At 47.2% G+C, this 25,688-nt stretch overlaps 1 protein-coding gene across 1 annotated transcript in view; it reads left to right on the forward strand.

Moving 5' to 3' along the window:
• The window catches only part of MALRD1 (MAM and LDL receptor class A domain containing 1), a 2,333,045-nt gene that overhangs the window by 1,405,956 nt on the left and 901,401 nt on the right, over window positions 1–25,688 (forward strand). Inside the window, exon 26 of the mRNA XM_086939858.1 lies at window positions 1,149–1,277. Within this exon, the coding sequence (XP_086795984.1) occupies window positions 1,149–1,277 (129 nt within the window). The remainder of the gene's footprint in view (window positions 1–1,148; window positions 1,278–25,688) is intronic.

Here is a 25,688-nt window from a genome sequence, read left to right on the forward strand (position 1 = left end):
TGGGAACACCAGAACAAGCCTTAACGGGAAAACAAATAGCCCCCGCACTCTGGGAGCAAGTCCCAGCATGCCAGCGGCATTTATTGTTTGGTTTTTAAATGCAAACTCCCACTTTGGTAATTTATTTTTGTAATAACAACAAATGTTGCTGTGTTGGTGCATTGAACGTGGTGTTCACACAGCAGAGCTTGAGGGGCCCATTACGATGTCGGGCGGATTGCCTCCACCAGGCTGGCGGTAGCCACCGCAGGCCTGGCGGAGGCAATCCGCCCGACATCCATTCCCGAATTCCTCCCCGCCATATTAGTATGGCGGGTGGGACCGCGGTGGACGGAAAGACCGTCCGCCGCTTTTCCGCCTCGGTCGCCTTGCGGCCAGGGCGGAAAATGTTTAATATGGTGGCGGTGTCTCATAGATACTGCCAGCCATATTAGTATGGGCTGTCAGTCATGCCTTTCCGTGGCGGCATGCCGTCTTCACTCTGGGGGACCCCTGCAGCCCCCAGAGTGAAGGAGGGGTGGGGGCTTCACACGGGGGGTACCTGTGGTACCCCCCCACATTTGCATAAACAAAGCGGAAGGCACCGCGCGGTGCCTGCCGCTTTGTTTATGCAAATGCTGAAATGCATTTCTAGCATTGTTGTGGGCGGTGCTGAGAGCACAGCCTGGCACAATGCTAGTAATACAGGATGTACCCGCCACTGTGGCGGGCACATCCCAAATGGCCCCCACCGGACCCCCGCCCTTATGGCGGGCAGTCCCAATCCCCGCTAGGATGACGGGCGGACAAAGTCCGCCAGTCATCCTAATGGCCCCCTAAGTCTTCAGAGGAACTTGCATGGACTCTTTTATCCTACCGATTTGCATCTCTCTCTATTTACTACCAGCAACATTTGAACTTATTTCTAAGAAAATTTTAGTTAATATAATTGTATCACTACAAAAAACTTTGTAGTGAAAATGGACAACGTTGAGCATCTTACAATTTGAAGAAACGAATTCTGGAAAGACCCTGATAGAAGTTAGCATACTGAAAAAGAAAACTGATGTTTGAAGTGCTGAATGACCAAACAGGCAATTGTTAAACAAAATAAAAAAGACTGCTTTGATAACATGGAAATATTGATTGCATTGTCCTTTTGGTTTCAGTTGGAGAAATACCAGGTATGTGCCCAGGAGTTTCGGATTTCGTGTGCTTGAACAAGAAGTGCATTGAATCACACCTGATCTGCGATTACAAACCAGACTGTGAAGATGCTTCTGATGAAACATTCTGCTGTAAGTGCTACATTCTACCCACCAATTTGCTATTCTGTACATTGAAATGACCTTGCATATTGATTTACAAACGGCTTCACAAACAAACAACATCACTACAATATATTGTTGTTACTTGTGAATGTTCATACCTCCTGTATTTAAAATACATATACATTTATATAGTCACTGAAAACACTTTAAGGGGAAGTTATATTTTCTGTTGCTCATTAGATATTAAAATATTTAAAATAACTCTGAAATTTCCGGAACAAATCACATAATAATCATATATAAAATGAAGGTAATATATAACCATCTGATATCAGCCATGTTCCTGCCACACGACCTCACTTATGGCATTACCACTGTCAACTAAAAGGATTTCTTCTATGTCATCACTTAATAACTGATGATTAGTCCTTTTATGGATGTTTGGGTTAGCTCAAGCTTAAAACTTTATAACTTTGTTTTCCACAAAAGTTATCCATGCCAAATCTGGGCCCCTTTTTAAAACTTTCTGGGGATTCAAAAGGTACCTAAGAAAGTTTCCTGTCCTAGAATTGGTATACAGACAAAATATTGAATCAAAAATATAGAATAGCACGAATATCGAAGTGAAAATGTAGAATGGACAAAATATCTAATGGACAGAATATAGTCAAGAAAAATATCGAATTTAAGGTAAGTAATTTAATATCAATTTTCATAAATATAGAAAGTCAAAATATTGAAGTATATAATATAGGTATTAAAAATATTTAATTTTTAATAATATCGAATTTTTTAAAGTGTTTTGTATGTTAGTATATGTGTGAAAAGTGTATATTTATACTATAATTTATTTTAAGGAATGAATTTTATGTTATTTAATTTTTGCTTAATTTAATTCTGTAGCAGGTTCTGGGTTTATAGGGGAATAGGGTGGGAAGTAATTTAATTATATTTAATTAAATATTTCAATTTATTGGTATTTATTTTGAATTAATTGTTAATTTGTAATTGGTAAATAATTAAATTTTAATTGGTAATGAATTTTTATTAATTGATTATTTGATAATTATGTTAATTTTATAAATGTATTTTCCATAGCGGGTTGTGGGTTTATAGGGAAATAGGGTGGGAAGTAATTTCATTGTAATTAAATAAATATTTCAATGTATTTATTGGTATTTATTTTGAATTAATTGTTAATTATTGTTAATTGGTAATTAATTAGATTTTAATTGGTGATTAATTTTACTTAATTGATTAATTGATAATTATGTTAATTGTATTAATTTATTTTCCGTAGCGGGTTGTGGGTTTATATGGGAATAGGGTGGGAAGTAATTTAATTATAATTAATTAAATATTTTAATTTATTTATTGGTATTTATCTCGAATCAACTGTTAAATCATTTTTATTGGTAATTAATTAAATTGTAATTGGCAATTAATTTGTATTAATTGATTAATTGATAATTATGGTAATTTTATAAATGTATATCCCGTAGCAGGTTGTAGGTTTATAGGGGAATAGGGTGGGAAGTAATGTAATTGTAATTAAGTAAATAGTTTAATATATTTATTGATGTTTATTTTGAAATAATTGTTAATTAATTTTTAATTGCTTATTAATTAATTGTTAATTGGTAATTAATTTATATTAATAGGTAATTGATTTTAATAATTAATTGTTAAATGTATTTTTAATTGATTAAGTAATATATTATATTACATTGATAATTACTTTTAATTATTTTTTTATTGGTATTAATATTTAATATATTTTTAATAATATATGAAGTATTTACTTTCCCTACTGTTGCACTCACGGGAGTGGGAAGAGTAATTCTTAACTCTATGCTATCCAACGCTTTCCCTACTGTTGCACTCTCTGGAGTGGGAATAGCAATTTGTACCCCTACACTATCCAACGCTTTCCCTACTTTTGCACTCTCTGGAGTGGGAATAGTCATTTTTACCCCTACGCTATCCAACGCTTTCCCTACTGTTGCACTCACTGGAGTGGAAATAGTAATTTTTACTCCTACGCTATCCAAAGCTTTCCCAACTGTTGCACTCTCTGGAGTGGGAATAGTAATTTTTACCCCTTGGCTATCCAATGCTTTACCTACTGTTGCACCCTCTGGAGTGGGAATAGTCATTTTTACCCCTACGCTATCCAACGCTTTCCCTACTGTTGCACTCACTTTGCGTGTTCGCGGGGCTTTTTGCGTGTTCGCAGGCCGCTTGCATGGCGAAGTTACCCATGCGGTCGTGTATGGGCACAGCACCCTTTGGTTCACCACTGTCACCCTCTGGTTCATCACTGCCACCCTCTGGTTCACCACTGCCACCCTCTGGTTCACCCCTGCCACCCTCTGGTTCACCATTGGCACCCTCTGGTTCAGCACTGCCACTGTCTGGTTCACAAAAAACACGAAAGGTGGGGGAGGGTCTAGGGGGCAAAGTTTAGAGACCAGTTGTACTTTGTACCCCTAAATCAGAACCTTCTCAACTAAAGGAAGAACAACGGTCTGAAGAAGTGTGTAAGAAAATGCCTATGTTAGAGCAAGTGCAGTTCCCCAGTTATACATTGCTTGTCCCATCTCTGGTTCACCCCTGCCACCCTCTGGTTCAGCACTGTCACCCTCTTTTATCGGTTTCCTGGAACTGATGTTCCGCAGAATTCGGGTTTGTTAAGGCAGAGAGAAAAACTCTCTTGCTTTCTGGATGGATACCTTTCCTAAGGTAAGTTCCCTTACCTACATACGCTATAGTATCTGTAGTCTTTTCTGGTTCTTCAAGCTCTTCTTCCTCCTCAGAGGAAGCCTTTTCTTTCTCTTTTTGGTGTATTTCTATCACTCTTTTTCTAATTTTCTTGTACATACTGGCTATGCAAGTCCCCTTGTCATGTTTTCCGTCAGCTATATTTTGACCCCATCTGTTTAGTGCATCCAATTCACTCTGATCTGTTCCAGGCCTGTCTCGTTCTCTTATTAGGCAATTTATGAAAAAACGTAGTATCTGTGCTTGAACGTCAACTTTCTGACGCTCCATGGCTTCCTGAATACTGTCCGGGTCTTTCCCGGTCTGAATAAACTCATATATTCTATCTAGGCGGTCCTTCATTCCTGCATAGCACAGCAGGAAATCAGTGGCAGATCTTAACCGTAGTGATGCCAACATCATTATATCGTCTTTACCGGGTACTGGATCATATCTGCAAACTGAAAGGTTTTCTTTGAGTGCGTCAAGGCGAGGTGACTTGAACACAAAGGGATTCCGCAAATCCGCGAGCTGTAACCTGCGTGTCAACGGCGGTGTGTGTAGACCCCCGGCCGCACCCCCTGAGGCGGAAGCTTGGGCATTATCTCTCGGCGGAGTCTGTATCTGAACTTGAACTTGTCTTTTAGTAGGATCAGGTAGAAGTGGTTTCGGTAAATCAACTTTAGGTGCGGGAAGTGGTGGGGGTGGTGGAGCAGGAGCATTCTGTTGTGGTACTGGCGGAATAGGATTTTGGGGCGGGTTACCACCCCCGTCCCTGTCGTTAGGCAGGGTGCGGACAGGCAGATTGGTGTAAGCAGGTGCTACATCCTCTAGATAGGAATTCAGGAATATGTCTTTAGTAGTCTTATGCATTACTTTAGTCGGAACTAATGGTGGCGGCAGATTCTTTGGTATTTCTGAAATGGCTTCAGGCGATCCCTCGGCCGCGAGGTACATACCGTTCACGAGGTTATTTCGTGCGCGGTCTACTTGTTCTGTTTTTACTCAGATCCCCTCGTTAACTAACTCGTTTTCTTGGGCCTTGTCTGATTCTTTAAGTCTGTCTTCTCTACGTAATGCTTTTTCAGCACGTTTATGCGATTCCTTACGCCAAAACTCTATGGCGTCTTTCTGAGATTGTCTGGCTTTCTTTTTCCATAGTACTTCCTCTACCTTCATGATGCACTCGGCATCCCATGTTCCGGTAACAGGCCATCTGTGTCTTTCGTCTAGATGTTTAGTATAGTCAGCCCATAAATCTAGATATAATATGGCATCTATGCCATGTTTGTGGTACATAAAGTTGCCTGGAGTGTCCCTAGGGGGGATAGGAATTTCTTCCTCTAGTATCCCTTTCCTAGTTCCTATCTGCTTTAACTTGTTGAAAAACGGCATCTTGTTTACTTGGTACTGAATACTCAATCCTAACTACTTAATACTGGATACAGCTAGTTATACAAGAACACAATAATGCACATTAAAAACGGTCACATTCATACCACGACATTAATCACATGAAAAGACATTTGAGACATAGATGACTACCCTCTATACTGGATGTACTGCTAAACAGTACAGATACACTGGTGTAACAGTGCAGAAATTCAGAATACTAGATATACTGCTAAACAGTACAGATACACTGCCTAAAAACAGTGCAGACCGGACTTGTGTACCCAAACCCGTCTAGATACGTCCCAGCAATGGTACTCACCGGGAAGCACGGAAACAGAAGGCCTCGGAAACTCGACTGGACTGGACTCGACACTTCGGAAAACTTCGGAAAACTTCGGGAAACTTCGGAAAACTGGTGGGCCTCTTGACACCTCAGACCTTGCTTCTTTCGGCTAGGCTCTGGTCGGGATCCTCCGCACTCCTCACCGCCTCGTCTGGGTACTGATCGCAGTCTTCGTCACCTCCGTGGGTCAGAGGGAGATGCAGGAAATCCTGCCGGTACGCGTAGTTTCCATCTAACTGATGGCAGGGGACAGAGCTTGCAACGTACCAACCGGCGCGTGAGGTGGGGGAGGGGTCCCTATTCGGGCGCCAAAATGACGTAAATATATAATTTACTCTCTTAATTTCTATGCAGGCAAGTACTTAATCAATAATAACTCAATCGGAAAGAAAAAACCAGAGTCCGTGGTGTTAGAGTTCTTAGGGGTTTTATTCCTCAAAAGGAATGGTCATGACCAAGATATCATGTTCTTCCCACCACTGGGGTGGAAGAAGGGATAGGAAGAGCGCGCTACATTTTATTGACAATACATAGCTTATATACTTAATTCATGTCATAAGAAGCAATGCAGTAGGCGTAACAGCTGAGAGAAGACAAGATAACAGTATCCACGTGCTGCTAGTACGTAATCAGAAGGCGTGGACTAGGCGTGAACTGGAGGTGTGTGCTGAGAACGTCACAGGTAGGTGTCACAAAGGGGTGGCACTAACAGAAATGTTGCAATGTCAGCAGAAATCGGAAGCTTGGATGCGCGCGCAGCTACATGACGTGTGATTGACGTGAAACTGGAGGGTGCAGGGACTTGACATTTACACTAACGGAAAGAGACAGAAGTCTGGCATGTCAGATCAACTTGTACTTCTATCATATCTGATATCTGATGTTTGGGAACCATATTATCTGGACGGAAAGGTCTCTGGGGCAGAAGCTATTCTATACTGACTGTGAATGCGTGCATATGCGCCTGAGTGTCTGCATGAGGAGTGTGGGGCATGGGGCCTTCCATGGGAGCATGGTAACGGAGGCTATGAATTACTTGCATGGAGACAGGTCGGCCCTTTGGCCCTGTAACTGAGGGGGATGTTTACTGAAGCTAGTAGGCAGGAATGCATTTTCGAGGAGCGGAACAGATAACTCGAAGGTTATAGTCAGTCTTGGCAGGCAGCAGGCTGAGCTGAGCGCGGTGGGCCGCGCTGAAAGTAAGTCAGAGTTCACGGGTACAGAGGCAGCCTGGGCTGAGGCTTTCAGAGTCAGAAGCCAGAAAAGAGGCTCGATGGCAGAAATTCAGGGCCTACTTTGCCAGAGCAGAAAAACATGTAAAGTACACTACAAAAAGACGGTGGCATAGCATACTTAGGAACGGACTATTCAACCCGTTGGATCTGAAAGTGGATCTGAAAGAGGACATGTTGACGTTGGACGCAAATGTATTTGCGTCTTCATAGCTGGCACAGGAGGGAAGTTACATGCACTTTAAGCTGGTACATGGAGACGGTGGGGTACGCGCTAGGGAACACAATTTGACCATAAAATTTATATTTCCTCACTCTGTTAGACTAATTTTTCCCTTGTTTTTCTGCCCTTCTGCCCACTGTTAGTCTCGTTTTTTTTTGTGCCCTTCTGCCCTCTGGTATTCCCTTGTTTTTGTGCCCTTCCGCCCTCTATTAGACTCGTTTTTTGTGCCCTTCTGCCCTCTGTTATACTCGTTTTTCCCTTGTTTTTCTGCCCTTCTGTCCTCTGTTAGACTGTTTTTTGTGCCCTTCTGCCCTCTGTTAGACTCGTTTTTCCCTTGTTTGTCTGCCCTTCTGCCCTTTGTTAGACTGCTTTTTGTGCCTTTCTGCCCTCTGCATCACCACATCATCACTCAGCGCTACCCCAGCATCACTCAGCACCACCACAGCATCACTCTGCACTACCACAGCATCACTCAGCAGCACCACTCAGCACTACCTCAGCATCACTCAGCACCACCACATTATCACTCAGCACCACCACAACACCCCTCAGCACCACCACAACATCACTTAGCACCACCACAGCATCAATCAGCACCACCACAGCACCAATTAGCACCACCACAGCACCACTCAGTGCCACCACAGCATCACTCAGCACCACCACAGCATCACTCAGCACCACCACAGCATCACTCAGCACCACCACAGCATCACTCAGCACCACCAGAGCATCACTCAGCACCACCACAGCACCAATCAGCACCACCACAGCACCACTCACTGCCACCACAGCACCACTCAGCACCACCAGAGCATCACTCAGCGCCACCACATTATCACACAGCACCACCACAGCACCACCACAGAATCACTCAGCACTACCACAGCATCACTCAGCACCACCACAGCACCACTCAGCACCACCCCAGTATCACTCAGCACCATCCCAGTATCACTCAGCACCACCACAGTATCACTCAGCACCACCACAGCATCACTCAGCACCACCACAGCATCACTCAGCACCACCACAGCACCACTCAGCACTACCACAGCACCACTCAGCGCCACCACAGCATCACTCAGCACCACCACAGTATCACTCAGCACCACCACATTATCACTCAGCACCACCACAGCACCACTCAGCACCACCACAGCATCACTCAGCACCACCACAGCATCACTCAGCACCACCACAGCATCACTCAGCACCACCACAGCACCAATCAGCACCACCACAGCACCACTCAGTGCCACCACAGCATCACTCAGCACTACCACAGCATCACTCAGCACCACCACATTATCACACAGCGCCACCACAGCACCACTCAGCACCACCACAGTACCAATCAGCACCACCACAGCACCACTCAAGATTCAAAAATACTTTATTCGGTTATAAAAGCAAACTAACCATAAAAGTAGCATGAAAGGTACAATTTACAAGGGGTCAAGTAAACATTTTTAAAATCACAAAGAAAGTAAGAAAAAGAAAACTACAAAATTAAGTTCATATATACAATATAAAAAATTAATCCATTTGCATTGATTTGCGACACTTAAAAACTAATTTTAAAAATTCAGCAATTGAGGCTACCATAAAAACAGTTTCCATTTTCTGGCACTCTAAAAACGCTAGGCGACATCTATATACATTTAGATCTTTGAGGTTAGGGATGATGAGTTTCCTTCGGAAAAAGGTATAAAATTTACAGAAAAAAAGTATATGTATATCGGATTGTTGGGATACATCATCACATGGACAAAGACATAAATCCTTCGACCAGCAATTCATCACGGGGAAGGATAATGTCCTAAAAACAGTATTAAATCTAAATCGGGTCAAAAGGAAGCGTTCATGGTTGGACATGTACAATGATAAATATGGCTGCAATTTCTCTCCGCATAAAATGTCCTGGTGGGCAGAAACAGTCTTTTTTCTCGCCTCCTCTATATGTCTTTTTTCCCTGAGGTACGACATACACAGATTTTTCAAGTCTCTTCTAGATATGTATGCCATTGATTGTGGGTCCTCAAAGTATTGGGGGCAACTTAATTTTTCAAAAAAGTTTTTGACATAGCATATCCATTTAAAGTCATTGATATTGTCCAATGCTAAAATATCCTTTAAAATAGCCCGATTAACAACACATTCATCATTTGTCCGAACCCTATGCCAAAGAAGGATTGGCTGAATTTTAATAGTATCAGTAACGTAAGGTATTCCCAATTCAGCATGGCATATCATCGTTGCAGTACTTTCGGGCACGGACAGAATGTGGCATAAAAACTTATTTTCCATGATTTGAATTGAACTGATATTTGAGTAACCCCACAATCCTGCACCGTAGGAAACTACAGATAAACAAGTCGCGTTATAAATAGTTAAAATCTCCTTTATGGGTTTTTTTCCTAATTTTCTCATAAAGCATTTTAGGGCCATAATAGTTTTAGAAAATAACAAAGATCTAGCATGGATTGCAGTAGTCCATGAGCCACTTTCATGAAACAATATCCCCAGATATGGGAAGGTGGCTGTCCTTTCTAAGGGATTGGAGTTTATAAAAATTGGCTTCAGATGCTTGCTTGTTCTTGACCCACAATACATGGACAGAGTTTTAGAACAATTGATTTTCAGATCTAAACCAAGCATAAAACTGTTAAAGGATGTGACCAAAGTTTGCAAAGCCATTGGGGTGCGTGCCATCAAAACAGCATCATCAGCGTACATCAGGGCAGGGACAGGCCTACCTCCCACCATAGGCATGTCCCTGCCCTCCTGCACGAGGTGCTTCTCCATTCCATTTATATATAACAAAAATAAAAAGGGGGCAAGAACGCACCCTTGGCGCACACCCCGACCAATCCCGAATTGTCTGCTGCATTCACCATTTTTCCCATATCTGACACTTGCGGTGGCCCCGGAATATAGATCTCTCAGAAAGCATATAATGGCATTGTCTACCCCCAATTCGGCCATAATTGACCACAGTTTAATATGTGACACACAATCAAAAGCTGATGATAAATCAACAAATGTGAGGTATAGACGTTGTTTTTTGACCTTTATATACTTCTGTTGCAAGGTGAACAGATTCAATCCTTGCTCTATGGTCCCTAAACCCTTTTGGAACCCAAATTGAAAATCGCTTAACACCCCATTATCTTCAGCCCAGCTTTGCAATTTAGCTAAAATCACTCTCCCCAAAATTTTTATGGAAGAGTCCAATAGGGAAATTGGTCTATAACAATTGCAACTTAGCCTGTCACCTTTCTTAAAAATAGGGACTATGACCGATGTAAACCAAGTGGGAATTGCACTATTTGCCAAAGCGGCATTGAAGAGCTGGACTAGCAGTGGCCCCCATAGTTCGATGTTAGCCTTATAGAGGTCAGCTGGTATACCGTCTGGTCCAGCCGCCTTACCCCCCTTGGTCGCCTTCAAGCTTGCAATAACTTCAGGAAGGGTTACTACCAGGGTTCTAGATGTATCTAAATTTAGCAGCACTGTGTCCTGGCCTGTGTCAAAGGTTGAATCCACAACCTTATAGAGGGAAGAAAAATGAGCCACCCACTCATCTTCTGAAACGGCGATTTCCATACGTGCTTTTTGTTCGTGTAGGAGGGGAGTGTTAATGACCCTCCAGAAAGCAGCCGGATCCTTTGATTGTGACGCCGCACATAAGTTGTCCCATGCTTCCCTTTTTATCAAGGACTTCCTGTCCTTCAATGCTACATTATAATCCCTCCTTGCAATTCTAATTAGGATTACATCCCGTGGTCTTTTATGGATAGCATATCTGAGCTTTGTTAAGGCTTTAGTGCACTTTATATCAAACCATTTCCTATTGGACTTTAGGGAATTTTTCCTAGCAACCCACAGTGCTTCCTTAATTGTAGTAGAGATGATGTTAAAATGGGTTATCATTTCGCTACTCTCCGCATAATCATCTAAACAGATCGAGAAACTACTCATGCACTTACTCAATATTTTAAGCAGAAAATCGTCCGGAACCACTCTACTCCATTTAAGGTTATAACCATTTTGGGTACCCAGCTTCACATCCTGGACCATTTGGTTGGGACATTCTCTGTTATCGGTTACAACAAATAGGTTCTCCATTTTTAATACCTGTGGGAGGTGGTCACTCAATGGTAAGTCCATGATATTCGCGCTAGTCAGTCTATTCGCGGCGCTTTGCGTACATAAACTAAAATCAATAATGGATGAGGCCCCCGCCCAATAAAGGTTGGAGTAAATGGCGTTGTGTGGTGTGCTAACTCATTTGAAAACCCAAAATCAAAATTAAAAATCATCTCATTTAATAAATCACCTAGTAGGGTATGTTCAAAATGTGTCAGGTTGATATCTTGTTCTAGCATTAAACCACAAATACCCTTCTGGCCCTTTTTACAAAGAGTGCAATTAAAATCACCCCCCCATAATAACATAACTTCGCCCCATTTACTCATATCAAGTTCATTTTGCATGTCTGAAGTTAATTTAGCAAGTACATCCTTAATCATGCTATCTAAACAGTTATTGTAAAAGTTAAAAAGAACCATCTTTGGACCCTTCCTTGTATCTATCACTATTTTTTTATAGTAACTGGATCCAGGGGAAAAAGAGATTCTGTCATAAACTAGGAGATTGGATATATATACAGTCAACCCGCCCTTGGGTCTTCCGTGTACTCCTCCCACCGCGGGGGTAAAGTACGTTTTATAGCCAAGCATCCACTCAGTGCCACCACAGCATCACTCAGCACTACCACAGCATCACTCAGCACCACCACATTATCACACAGCGCCACCACAGCACCACTCAGCACCACCACAGAATCACTCAGCACCACCACAGCATCAGTCAGCACCACCACAGCACCACTCAGCACCACCTAAGCATCACTCAGCACCATCCCAGTATCACTCAGCACCACCACAGCACCACTCAGTGCCACCACAGCATCACTCAGCACCACCACAGCATCACTCAGCACCACCACAGCATCACTCAGCACCACCACAGCATCACTCAGCACCACCAGAGCATCACTTAGCACCACCACAGCACCAATCAGCACCACCACAGCACCACTCAGTGCCACCACAGCACCACTCAGCACCACCAGAGCATCACTCAGCAACACCACATTACCACACAGCACCACCACAGCACCACTCAGCACCACCACAGAATCACTCAGCACCACCACAGCATCACTCAGCACCACCACAGCACCACTCAGCACCACCCCAGCATCACTCAGCACCATCCCAGTATCACTCAGCACCACCACAGTATCACTCAGCAACACCACAGCATCACTCAGCACCACCACAGCACCACTCAGCACCACCTAAGCATCACTCAGCACCATCCCAGTATCACTCAGCACCACCACAGCACCACTCAGTGCCACCACAGCATCACTCAGCACCACCACAGCATCACTCAGCACCACCACAGCATCACTCAGCACCACCACAGCATCACTCAGCACCACCAGAGCATCACTCAGCACCACCACAGCACCAATCAGCACCACCACAGCACCACTCAGTGCCACCACAGCACCACTCAGCACCACCAGAGCATCACTCAGCGCCACCACATTATCACACAGCACCACCACAGCACCACTCAGCACCACCACAGCACCACTCAGCACCACCCCAGCATCACTCAGCACCATCCCAGTATCACTCAGCACCACCACAGTATCACTCAGCACCACCACAGCATCACTCAGCACCACCACAGCATCACTCAGCACCACCACAGCACCACTCAGCACCACCACAGCACCACTCAGTGCCACCACAGCATCACTCAGCACCACCACAGTATCACTCAGCACCACCACATTATCACTCAGCACCACCACAGCACCACTCAGCAACACCACAGCATCACTCAGCACCACCACAGCATCACTCAGCACCACCACAGCATCACTCAGCACCACAACAGCACCAATCAGCACCACCACAGCACCACTCAGTGCCACCACAGCATCACTCAGCACTACCACAGCATCACTCAGCACCACCACATTATCACACAGCGCCACCACAGCACCACTCAGCACCACCACAGAATCACTCAGCACCACCACAGCATCAGTCAGCACCACCACAGCACTACTCAGCACCACCCCAGCATCACTCAGCACCATCCCAGTATCACTCAGCACCACCACAGCATCACTCAGCACCACCACAGCACCAATCAGCACCACCACAGCATCACTCAGCACCACTACAGCATCACTCAGCACCACCACATTATGACTCAGCACCACCACAGCACCACTCAGCACCACCACAGCATCACTCAGCACCACCACAGCACCACTCAGCACCACCACAGCACCACTCAGTGCCACCACAGCATCACTCAGCACCACCACAGCATCACTCAGCACCACCACATTATCACTCAGCACCACCACAGCACCACTCAGCACCACCACAGCATCACTCAGTGCCACCACAGCACCACTCAGCACCACCAGAGCATCACTCAGCGCCACCACATTATCACACAGCACCACCACAGCACCACTCAGCACCACCACAGCACCACTCAGCACCACCCCAGCATCACTCAGCACCATCCCAGTATCACTCAGCACCACCACAGTATCACTCAGCACCACCACAGCATCACTCAGCACCACCACAGCATCACTCAGCACCACCACAGCACCACTCAGCACCACCACAGCACCACTCAGTGCCACCACAGCATCACTCAGCACCACCACAGTATCACTCAGCACCACCACATTATCACTCAGCACCACCACAGCACCACTCAGCAACACCACAGCATCACTCAGCACCACCACAGCATCACTCAGCACCACCACAGCATCACTCAGCACCACAACAGCACCAATCAGCACCACCACAGCACCACTCAGTGCCACCACAGCATCACTCAGCACTACCACAGCATCACTCAGCACCACCACATTATCACACAGCGCCACCACAGCACCACTCAGCACCACCACAGAATCACTCAGCACCACCACAGCATCAGTCAGCACCACCACAGCACTACTCAGCACCACCCCAGCATCACTCAGCACCATCCCAGTATCACTCAGCACCACCACAGCATCACTCAGCACCACCACAGCACGAATCAGCACCACCACAGCATCACTCAGCACCACTACAGCATCACTCAGCACCACCACATTATGACTCAGCACCACCACAGCACCACTCAGCACCACCACAGCATCACTCAGCACCACCACAGCACCACTCAGCACCACCACAGCACCACTCAGTGCCACCACAGCATCACTCAGCACCACCACAGCATCACTCAGCACCACCACATTATCACTCAGCACCACCACAGCACCACTCAGCACCACCACAGCATCACTCAGCACCACCACAGCATCACTCAGCACCACCACAGCACCAATCAGCACCACCACAGCACCACTCAGTGCCACCACAGCATCACTCAGCACTACCACAGCATCACTCAGCACCAATACATTATTATACAGTGCCACCTCAGCACCACTCAGCACCACCACAGAATCACTCAGCACCACCACAGCATCACTCAGCACCACTACAGCACCACTCAGCACCACCCCAGCATCACTCAGCACCATCCCAGTATCACTCAGCACCATCCCAGTATCACTCAGCACCACCACAGCATCACTCAGCACCACCACAGCATCACTCAGCACCACCACAGCACCACTCAGCACCACAACAGCATCTCTCAGCACCACCACAGAATCACTCAGCACCACTACAGCATCACTCAGCACCACCACATTATGACTCAGCACCACCACAGCACCACTCAGCATCACCACAGCATCACTCAGCATCACCACAGCATCACTCAGCACCACTACAGCACCACTCAGCACCACCACAGCCCCACTCAGTGCCACCACAGCACCACTCAGCACTACCACAGCACCACTCAGTGCCACCACAGCATCGCTCAGCACCACCACAGTATCACTCAGCACCACCACATTATCACTCAGCACCACCACAGCACCACTCAGCACCACCACAGCATCACTCAGCACCACCACAGCATCACTCAGCACCACCACAGCATCACTCAGCACCACCACAGCACCAATCAGCACCACCACAGCACCACTCAGTGCCACCACAGCATCACTCAGCACTACCACAGCATCACTCAGCACCACCACATTATCACACAGCGCCACCACAGCACCACTCAGCACCACCACAGCACCAATCAGCACCACCACAGCACCACTCAGTGCCACCACAGCATCACTCAGCACTACCACAGCATCACTCAGCACCACCACATTATCACACAGCGCCACCACAGCACCACTCAGCACCACCACAGAATCACTCAGCACCACCACAGCATCAGTCAGCACCACCTAAGCATCACTCAGCACCACCTAAGCATCACTCAGCACCATCCCAGTATCACTCAGCACCACCACAGCACCACTCAGTGCCACCACAGCATCACTCAGCACCACCACAGCATCACTCAGCACCACCACAGCATCACTCAGCACCACCAAAGCATCACTCAGCACCACCAGAGCATCACTCAGCACCACCACAGCACCAATCAGCACCACCACAGCACCACTCAGTGCCACCACAGCACCACTCAGCACCACCAGAGCATCACTCAGCGCCACCACATTATCACACAGCACCACCACAGCACCACTCAGCACCACCACATAATCACTCAGCACCACCACAGCATCACTCAGCACCACCACAGCACCACTCAGCACCACCCCAGCATCACTCAGCACCATCCCAGTATCACTCAGCACCACCACAGTATCACTCAGCACCACCACAGCATCACTCAGCACTACCACAGCATCACTCAGCACCACCACAGTATCACTCAGCACCACCACATTATCACTCAGCACCACCACAGCACCACTCAGCAACACCACAGCATCACTCAGCACCACCACAGCATCACTCAGCACCACCACAGCATCACTCAGCACCACCACAGCACCAATCAGCACCACCACATTATCACACAGCACCACCACAGCACCACTCAGCACCACCACAGAATCACTCAGCACCACCACAGCATCACTCAGCACCACCACAGCACCACTCAGCACCACCCCAGCATCACTCAGCACCATCCCAGTATCACTCAGCACCACCACAGTATCACTCAGCACCACCACAGCATCACTCAGCACCACCACAGTATCACTCAGCACCACCACAGTATCACTCAGCACCACCACATTATCACTCAGCACCACCACAGCACCACTCAGCACCACCACAGCACCACTCAGCAACACCACAGCATCACTCAGCACCACCACAGCATCACTCAGCACCACCACAGAATCACACAGCGCCACCACAGCACCACTCAGCACCACCACAGAATCACTCAGCACCACCACAGCATCAGTCAGCACCACCACAGCACTACTCAGCACCACCCCAGCATCACTCAGCACCATCCCAGTATCACTCAGCACCACCACAGCATCACTCAGCACCACCACAGCACCAATCAGCACCACCACAGCATCACTCAGCACCACTACAGCATCACTCAGCACCACCACATTATGACTCAGCACCACCACAGCACCACTCAGCACCACCACAGCATCACTCAGCACCACCAAAGCACCACTCAGCACCACCACAGCACCACTCAGTGCCACCACAGCATCACTCAGCACCACCACAGCATCACTCAGCACCACCACATTATCACTCAGCACCACCACAGCACCACTCAGCACCACCACAGCATCACTCAGCACCACCACAGCATCACTCAGCACCACCACAGCACCAATCAGCACCACCACAGCACCACTCAGTGCCACCACAGCATCACTCAGCACTACCACAGCATCACTCAGCACCAATACATTATTATACAGTGCCACCTCAGCACCACTCAGCACCACCACAGAATCACTCAGCACCACCACAGCATCACTCAGCACCACTACAGCACCACTCAGCACCACCCCAGCATCACTCAGCACCATCCCAGTATCACTCAGCACCATCCCAGTATCACTCAGCACCACCACAGCATCACTCAGCACCACCACAGCATCACTCAGCACCACCACAGCACCACTCAGCACCACAACAGCATCTCTCAGCACCACCACAGAATCACTCAGCACCACTACAGCATCACTCAGCACCACCACATTATGACTCAGCACCACCACAGCACCACTCAGCATCACCACAGCATCACTCAGCATCACCACAGCATCACTCAGCACCACTACAGCACCACTCAGCACCACCACAGCCCCACTCAGTGCCACCACAGCACCACTCAGCACTACCACAGCACCACTCAGTGCCACCACAGCATCGCTCAGCACCACCACAGTATCACTCAGCACCACCACATTATCACTCAGCACCACCACAGCACCACTCAGCACCACCACAGCATCACTCAGCACCACCACAGCATCACTCAGCACCACCACAGCATCACTCAGCACCACCACAGCACCAATCAGCACCACCACAGCACCACTCAGTGCCACCACAGCATCACTCAGCACTACCACAGCATCACTCAGCACCACCACATTATCACACAGCGCCACCACAGCACCACTCAGCACCACCACAGCACCAATCAGCACCACCACAGCACCACTCAGTGCCACCACAGCATCACTCAGCACTACCACAGCATCACTCAGCACCACCACATTATCACACAGCGCCACCACAGCACCACTCAGCACCACCACAGAATCACTCAGCACCACCACAGCATCAGTCAGCACCACCTAAGCATCACTCAGCACCACCTAAGCATCACTCAGCACCATCCCAGTATCACTCAGCACCACCACAGCACCACTCAGTGCCACCACAGCATCACTCAGCACCACCACAGCATCACTCAGCACCACCACAGCATCACTCAGCACCACCAAAGCATCACTCAGCACCACCAGAGCATCACTCAGCACCACCACAGCACCAATCAGCACCACCACAGCACCACTCAGTGCCACCACAGCACCACTCAGCACCACCAGAGCATCACTCAGCGCCACCACATTATCACACAGCACCACCACAGCACCACTCAGCACCACCACAGAATCACTCAGCACCACCACAGCATCACTCAGCACCACCACAGCACCACTCAGCACCACCCCAGCATCACTCAGCACCATCCCAGTATCACTCAGCACCATCCCAGTATCACTCAGCACCACCACAGCATCACTCAGCACCACCACAGCATCACTCAGCACCACCACAGCACCACTCAGCACCACAACAGCATCTCTCAGCACCACCACAGAATCACTCAGCACCACTACAGCATCACTCAGCACCACCACATTATGACTCAGCACCACCACAGCACCACTCAGCATCACCACAGCATCACTCAGCATCACCACAGCATCACTCAGCACCACTACAGCACCACTCAGCACCACCACAGCCCCACTCAGTGCCACCACAGCACCACTCAGCACTACCACAGCACCACTCAGTGCCACCACAGCATCGCTCAGCACCACCACAGTATCACTCAGCACCACCACATTATCACTCAGCACCACCACAGCACCACTAAGCACCACCACAGCATCACTCAGCACCACCACAGCATCACTCAGCACCACCACAGCATCACTCAGCACCACCACAGCACCAATCAGCACCACCACAGCACCACTCAGTGCCACCACAGCATCACTCAGCACTACCACAGCATCACTCAGCACCACCACATTATCACACAGCGCCACCACAGCACCACTCAGCACCACCACAGCACCAATCAGCACCACCACAGCACCACTCAGTGCCACCACAGCATCACTCAGCACTACCACAGCATCACTCAGCACCACCACATTATCACACAGCGCCACCACAGCACCACTCAGCACCACCACAGAATCACTCAGCACCACCACAGCATCAGTCAGCACCACCTAAGCATCACTCAGCACCACCTAAGCATCACTCAGCACCATCCCAGTATCACTCAGCACCACCACAGCACCACTCAGTGCCACCACAGCATCACTCAGCACCACCACAGCATCACTCAGCACCACCACAGCATCACTCAGCACCACCAAAGCATCACTCAGCACCACCAGAGCATCACTCAGCACCACCACAGCACCAATCAGCACCACCACAGCACCACTCAGTGCCACCACAGCACCACTCAGCACCACCAGAGCATCACTCAGCGCCACCACATTATCACACAGCACCACCACAGCACCACTCAGCACCACCACAGAATCACTCAGCACCACCACAGCATCACTCAGCACCACCACAGCACCACTCAGCACCACCCCAGCATCACTCAGCACCATCCCAGTATCACTCAGCACCACCACAGTATCACTCAGCACCACCACAGCATCACTCAGCACTACCACAGCATCACTCAGCACCACCACAGTATCACTCAGCACCACCACATTATCACTCAGCACCACCACAGCACCACTCAGCAACACCACAGCATCACTCAGCACCACCACAGCATCACTCAGCACCACCACAGCATCACTCAGCACCACCACAGCACCAATCAGCACCACCACAGCACCACTCAGTGCCACCACAGCATCACCCAGCACTACCACAGCATCACTCAGCACCACCACATTATCACACAGCGCCACCACAGCACCACTCAGCACCACCACAGAATCACTCAGCACCACCACAGCATCAGTCAGCACCACCACAGCACCACTCAGCACCACCCCAGCATCACTCAGCACCATCCCAGTATCACTCAGCACCACCACAGCATCACTCAGCACCACCACAGCACCAATCAGCACCACCACAGCATCACTCAGCACCACTACAGCATCACTCAGCACCACCACATTATGACTCAGCACCACCACAGCACCACTCAGCACCACCACAGCATCACTCAGCACCACCACAGCACCACTCAGCACCACCACAGCACCACTCAGCATCACCACAGCATCACTCAGCATCACCACAGCATCACTCAGCACCACTACAGCACCACTCAGCACCACCACAGCCCCACTCAGTGCCACCACAGCACCACTCAGCACTACCACAGCACCACTCAGTGCCACCACAGCATCGCTCAGCACCACCACAGTATCACTCAGCACCACCACATTATCACTCAGCACCACCACAGCACCACTAAGCACCACCACAGCATCACTCAGCACCACCACAGCATCACTCAGCACCACCACAGCATCACTCAGCACCACCACAGCACCAATCAGCACCACCACAGCACCACTCAGTGCCACCACAGCATCACTCAGCACTACCACAGCATCACTCAGCACCACCACATTATCACACAGCGCCACCACAGCACCACTCAGCACCACCACAGCACCAATCAGCACCACCACAGCACCACTCAGTGCCACCACAGCATCACTCAGCACTACCACAGCATCACTCAGCACCACCACATTATCACACAGCGCCACCACAGCACCACTCAGCACCACCACAGAATCACTCAGCACCACCACAGCATCAGTCAGCACCACCTAAGCATCACTCAGCACCACCTAAGCATCACTCAGCACCATCCCAGTATCACTCAGCACCACCACAGCACCACTCAGTGCCACCACAGCATCACTCAGCACCACCACAGCATCACTCAGCACCACCACAGCATCACTCAGCACCACCAAAGCATCACTCAGCACCACCAGAGCATCACTCAGCACCACCACAGCACCAATCAGCACCACCACAGCACCACTCAGTGCCACCACAGCACCACTCAGCACCACCAGAGCATCACTCAGCGCCACCACATTATCACACAGCACCACCACAGCACCACTCAGCACCACCACAGAATCACTCAGCACCACCACAGCATCACTCAGCACCACCACAGCACCACTCAGCACCACCCCAGCATCACTCAGCACCATCCCAGTATCACTCAGCACCACCACAGTATCACTCAGCACCACCACAGCATCACTCAGCACTACCACAGCATCACTCAGCACCACCACAGTATCACTCAGCACCACCACATTATCACTCAGCACCACCACAGCACCACTCAGCAACACCACAGCATCACTCAGCACCACCACAGCATCACTCAGCACCACCACAGCATCACTCAGCACCACCACAGCACCAATCAGCACCACCACAGCACCACTCAGTGCCACCACAGCATCACCCAGCACTACCACAGCATCACTCAGCACCACCACATTATCACACAGCGCCACCACAGCACCACTCAGCACCACCACAGAATCACTCAGCACCACCACAGCATCAGTCAGCACCACCACAGCACCACTCAGCACCACCCCAGCATCACTCAGCACCATCCCAGTATCACTCAGCACCACCACAGCATCACTCAGCACCACCACAGCACCAATCAGCACCACCACAGCATCACTCAGCACCACTACAGCATCACTCAGCACCACCACATTATGACTCAGCACCACCACAGCACCACTCAGCACCACCACAGCATCACTCAGCACCACCACAGCACCACTCAGCACCACCACAGCACCACTCAGTGCCACCACAGCATCACTCAGCACCACCACAGCATCACTCAGCACCACCACATTATCACTCAGCACCACCACAGCACCACTCAGCACCACCACAGCATCACTCAGAACCACCACAGCATCACTCAGCACCACCACAGCACCAATCAGCACCACCACAGCACCACTCAGTGCCACCACAGCATCACTCAGCACTACCACAGCATCACTCAGCACCACCACATTATTACACAGTGCCACCACAGCACCACTCAGCACCACCACAGAATCACTCAGCACCACCACAGCATCACTCAGCACCACTACAACACCACTCAGCACCACCCCAGCATCACTCAGCACCATCCCAGTATCACTCAGCACCATCCCAGTATCACTCAGCACCACCACAGCATCACTCAGCACCACCACAGCATCACTCAGCACCACCACAGCACCACTCAGCACCACAACAGCATCTCTCAGCACCACCACAGAATCACTCAGCACCACTACAGCATCACTCAGCACCACCACAGCACCACTCAGCACCACCACAGCATCACTCAGCATCACCACAGCATCACTCAGCACCACTACAGCACCACTCAGCACCACCACAGCCCCACTCAGTGCCACCACAGCATCACTCAGCACCACCACAGCATCACTCAGCACCACCACATTATCACTCAGCACCACCACAGCACCACTCAGCACCACCACAGCATCACTCAGCACCACCACAGCATCACTCAGCACCCCTACAACACCAATCAGCACTACCACAGCACCACTCAGCGCCACCACAGCATCACTCAGCACCACCACAGCATCACTCAGCACCACCACATTATCACTCAGCACCACCACATCACCACTCAGCACCACCACAGCATCACTCAGCACTACCACAACATCACTCAGCACCACCACAGCATCACTCAGCACCACCACAACACCATTCAGCACTACCACAGCACCACTCAGCGCCACCACAGAATCACTCAGCACCACCACAGCATCACTCAGCACCACCACATTATCACTCAGCACCACCACAGCACCACTCAGCACCACCACAGCACCACTCAGCGCCACCCCAGCATCAATCTGCTCAACCATTCAACAACAACTGGTTAAAATATGTTCTCTCAATGTTTCAAACTTTATTACAAATGTCACAAAAAGATGTTAATATTTCACTTCTGTTCTTGGATTTTCGTCACAATAAAATACACTGAACATAATCTTCACAAAAGTTATTTACAAAAGTTTATGCTATTGCCATTTTTAAAAAAATCACTTTTATTCAAGTATTAATTATTTAAAAAAATTAAAAGTCATTGTAATTTGGGATCACTGAAATAATATCGAGGGACAAAATATCGACTTGCCAAAATATCGTGGACAAAATATCGACAGTCAAAATATCGAGTTTGTATCTACAAACAGGTAAGTACAAAAATATCGAGTACAAAATATCGTTAACAAAAATATAGATGTAAAAAATATCGACTTTATTAAAAACAGTGTTAAATTAAATTAATATTAAATTTTAATTACTAAAATATACTTAAAACGACTTAAATTAAATTATAATAATTAAATAATAAATGAAAATAATAAAAATAATTTTTTAAAATCTTATTTGTTGACCCTGAACCCTAAAAATACCCCTTTACCCAAAACTGACCCTGAACCCTAAAAATACCCCTTTACCCAAAAACCCAAAACTGACCCTGAACCCTAAAAATACCCCTTTACCCAAAAACTGAAAACTGACCCTGAACCCTAAAAATGCCCCTTTACCCAAAAACTGAAAACTGACCCTGAACCCTAAAAATACCCCTTTACCCAAAAACTGAAAACTGACCCTGAACCCTAAAAATACCCCTTTACCCATGAACTGAAAACTGACCCTGAACCCTAAAAATACCCCTTTACCCATGAACTGAAAACTGACCCTGAACCCTAAAAATACCCCTTTACCCATGAACTGAAAACTGACCCTGAACCCTAAAAATACCCCTTTACCCATGAACTGAAAACTGACCCTGAACCCTAAAAATACCCCTTTACCCATGAACTGAAAACTGACCCTGAACCCTAAAAATACCCCTTTACCCATGAACTGAAAACTGACCCTGAACCCTAAAAATACCCCTTTACCCATGAACTGAAAACTAACCCTGAACCCTAAAAATGCTCCTTTACCCAAAATTTATCAATATTATTTAATTACCAATTAATTATTAATTAACAATAACAATAAAGTAAATATATTAGAACATTAGCTGTAATTATTTTAATAATTAATATTATTTTTTCAAAATTAATTACTTAAAAATAACACAAAATTATATATATTAAAAATGTACTCTAATTAATGTAATTAACTAATTACAATTAATTAATTAACAATTATTTACTAATACAAAATATGTTCAAAATTATATTAATTAATTAACTAATTAATATTAATTAATTATCAATTAATTATTAATTAAAAATATTAACAAACATATATTAATTAATTAATCATTATTAAATTACTTCCCACCCTATTCCCCTATAAACCCACAACCCGCTACAGAATTACATTACGCAATTATTATAAAAACAAAATTCATGTAATAAAATATTTTATAACATTAATACACACTATTCACACATATTATTACATAAAAATACACTATAAAATATTATATATTATTAAAAAATCGATATTTTTGCTATCTATATTTTATACAGTCGATATTACTTCACTTACCTGAAAAACGATATTTTTGTAGTCGATATTATGTCCAGTCGATATTTTGTCCAGTCTATATTTAAAACTCGATACTATGTCCAGTCGATATTTTGGAGTCGATATTTTGTCTCTATACCTGTAATTTGTAATATCAATACAGCTAAGTCACGTGAATAAAAAACATGTTGCATTACAAATGCTATAGGTGTCACATTTGCGAAAGTTATAACTATTGGCATTGTAAATGACAAAGCTATTAATTTAGCTATTTTCAAAACCAACACATAAATAAAAAAAATTGTCATTTACAAGGCCAATAGCTCAAACTTTCCTAATGCGAGACCTATTGCATAGCAAATGCTTGTTTTTATATCTGTCAGTGCTTCCTGTTGAGGTTTAATTTTCATGACAGGCGCCTCATTGCCTACTTGTTACTTTTCTCTGACCCTGCTTCAAGGGTCAGAGCAGGGTCAGAGAATAGTTGCAAGTAGGCAACGAGGCGCCAGGAAGCACTTACAGGCTTACAGCAGCAGGTGCCCAAGTTGAAGTTAATTTCTTTGTAACCCTTTTGTAAAAGGTTACAAAAAATTAGCTTCAACTTTTGCACCTGCTGCTGTAACTCTGTAAGTGCTTGGCTGAAAATACGTCCCCGCAGATTAGTGGATTTTACCGCGATTTCTCGAGATTCGCGGATCTCAAAATCGCAGAAAATACGCAAATTCCGCGAGCGGAGCAAATTTTCAGCCCATGCATAACTGTTACACTCTCTGGAGTGGGAATAGTAATTTTTACCCTTACGCTATCCACGGCTTTCCCTAATGTTGTACTCTCTGGAGTGGGAATAGTAATTTTTACCCATACACTATCCAACGCTTTCCCTACTGTTGCACTCTCTGGATTGGGAATAGTAATTTTTACCCCTACGCTATCCAACGCTTTCCCTACTGTTCACTGTCTGGAGTGGGAATAGTAATTTTTACCCCTACGCTATCCAACGCTTTCCCTACTGTTGCACTCTCTGGAGTGGGAATAGTAATTTTTACCCCTACGCTATCCAACGTTTTCCCTACTGTTGCACTCACTGGAGTGGGAATAGTAATTTTTACCCCT

The sequence above is a fragment of the Lissotriton vulgaris genome, chromosome 10, assembly GCF_964263255.1.
Source record: "Lissotriton vulgaris chromosome 10, aLisVul1.2, whole genome shotgun sequence".
NCBI classification, from domain to species: Eukaryota; Metazoa; Chordata; class Amphibia; order Caudata; family Salamandridae; genus Lissotriton; species Lissotriton vulgaris.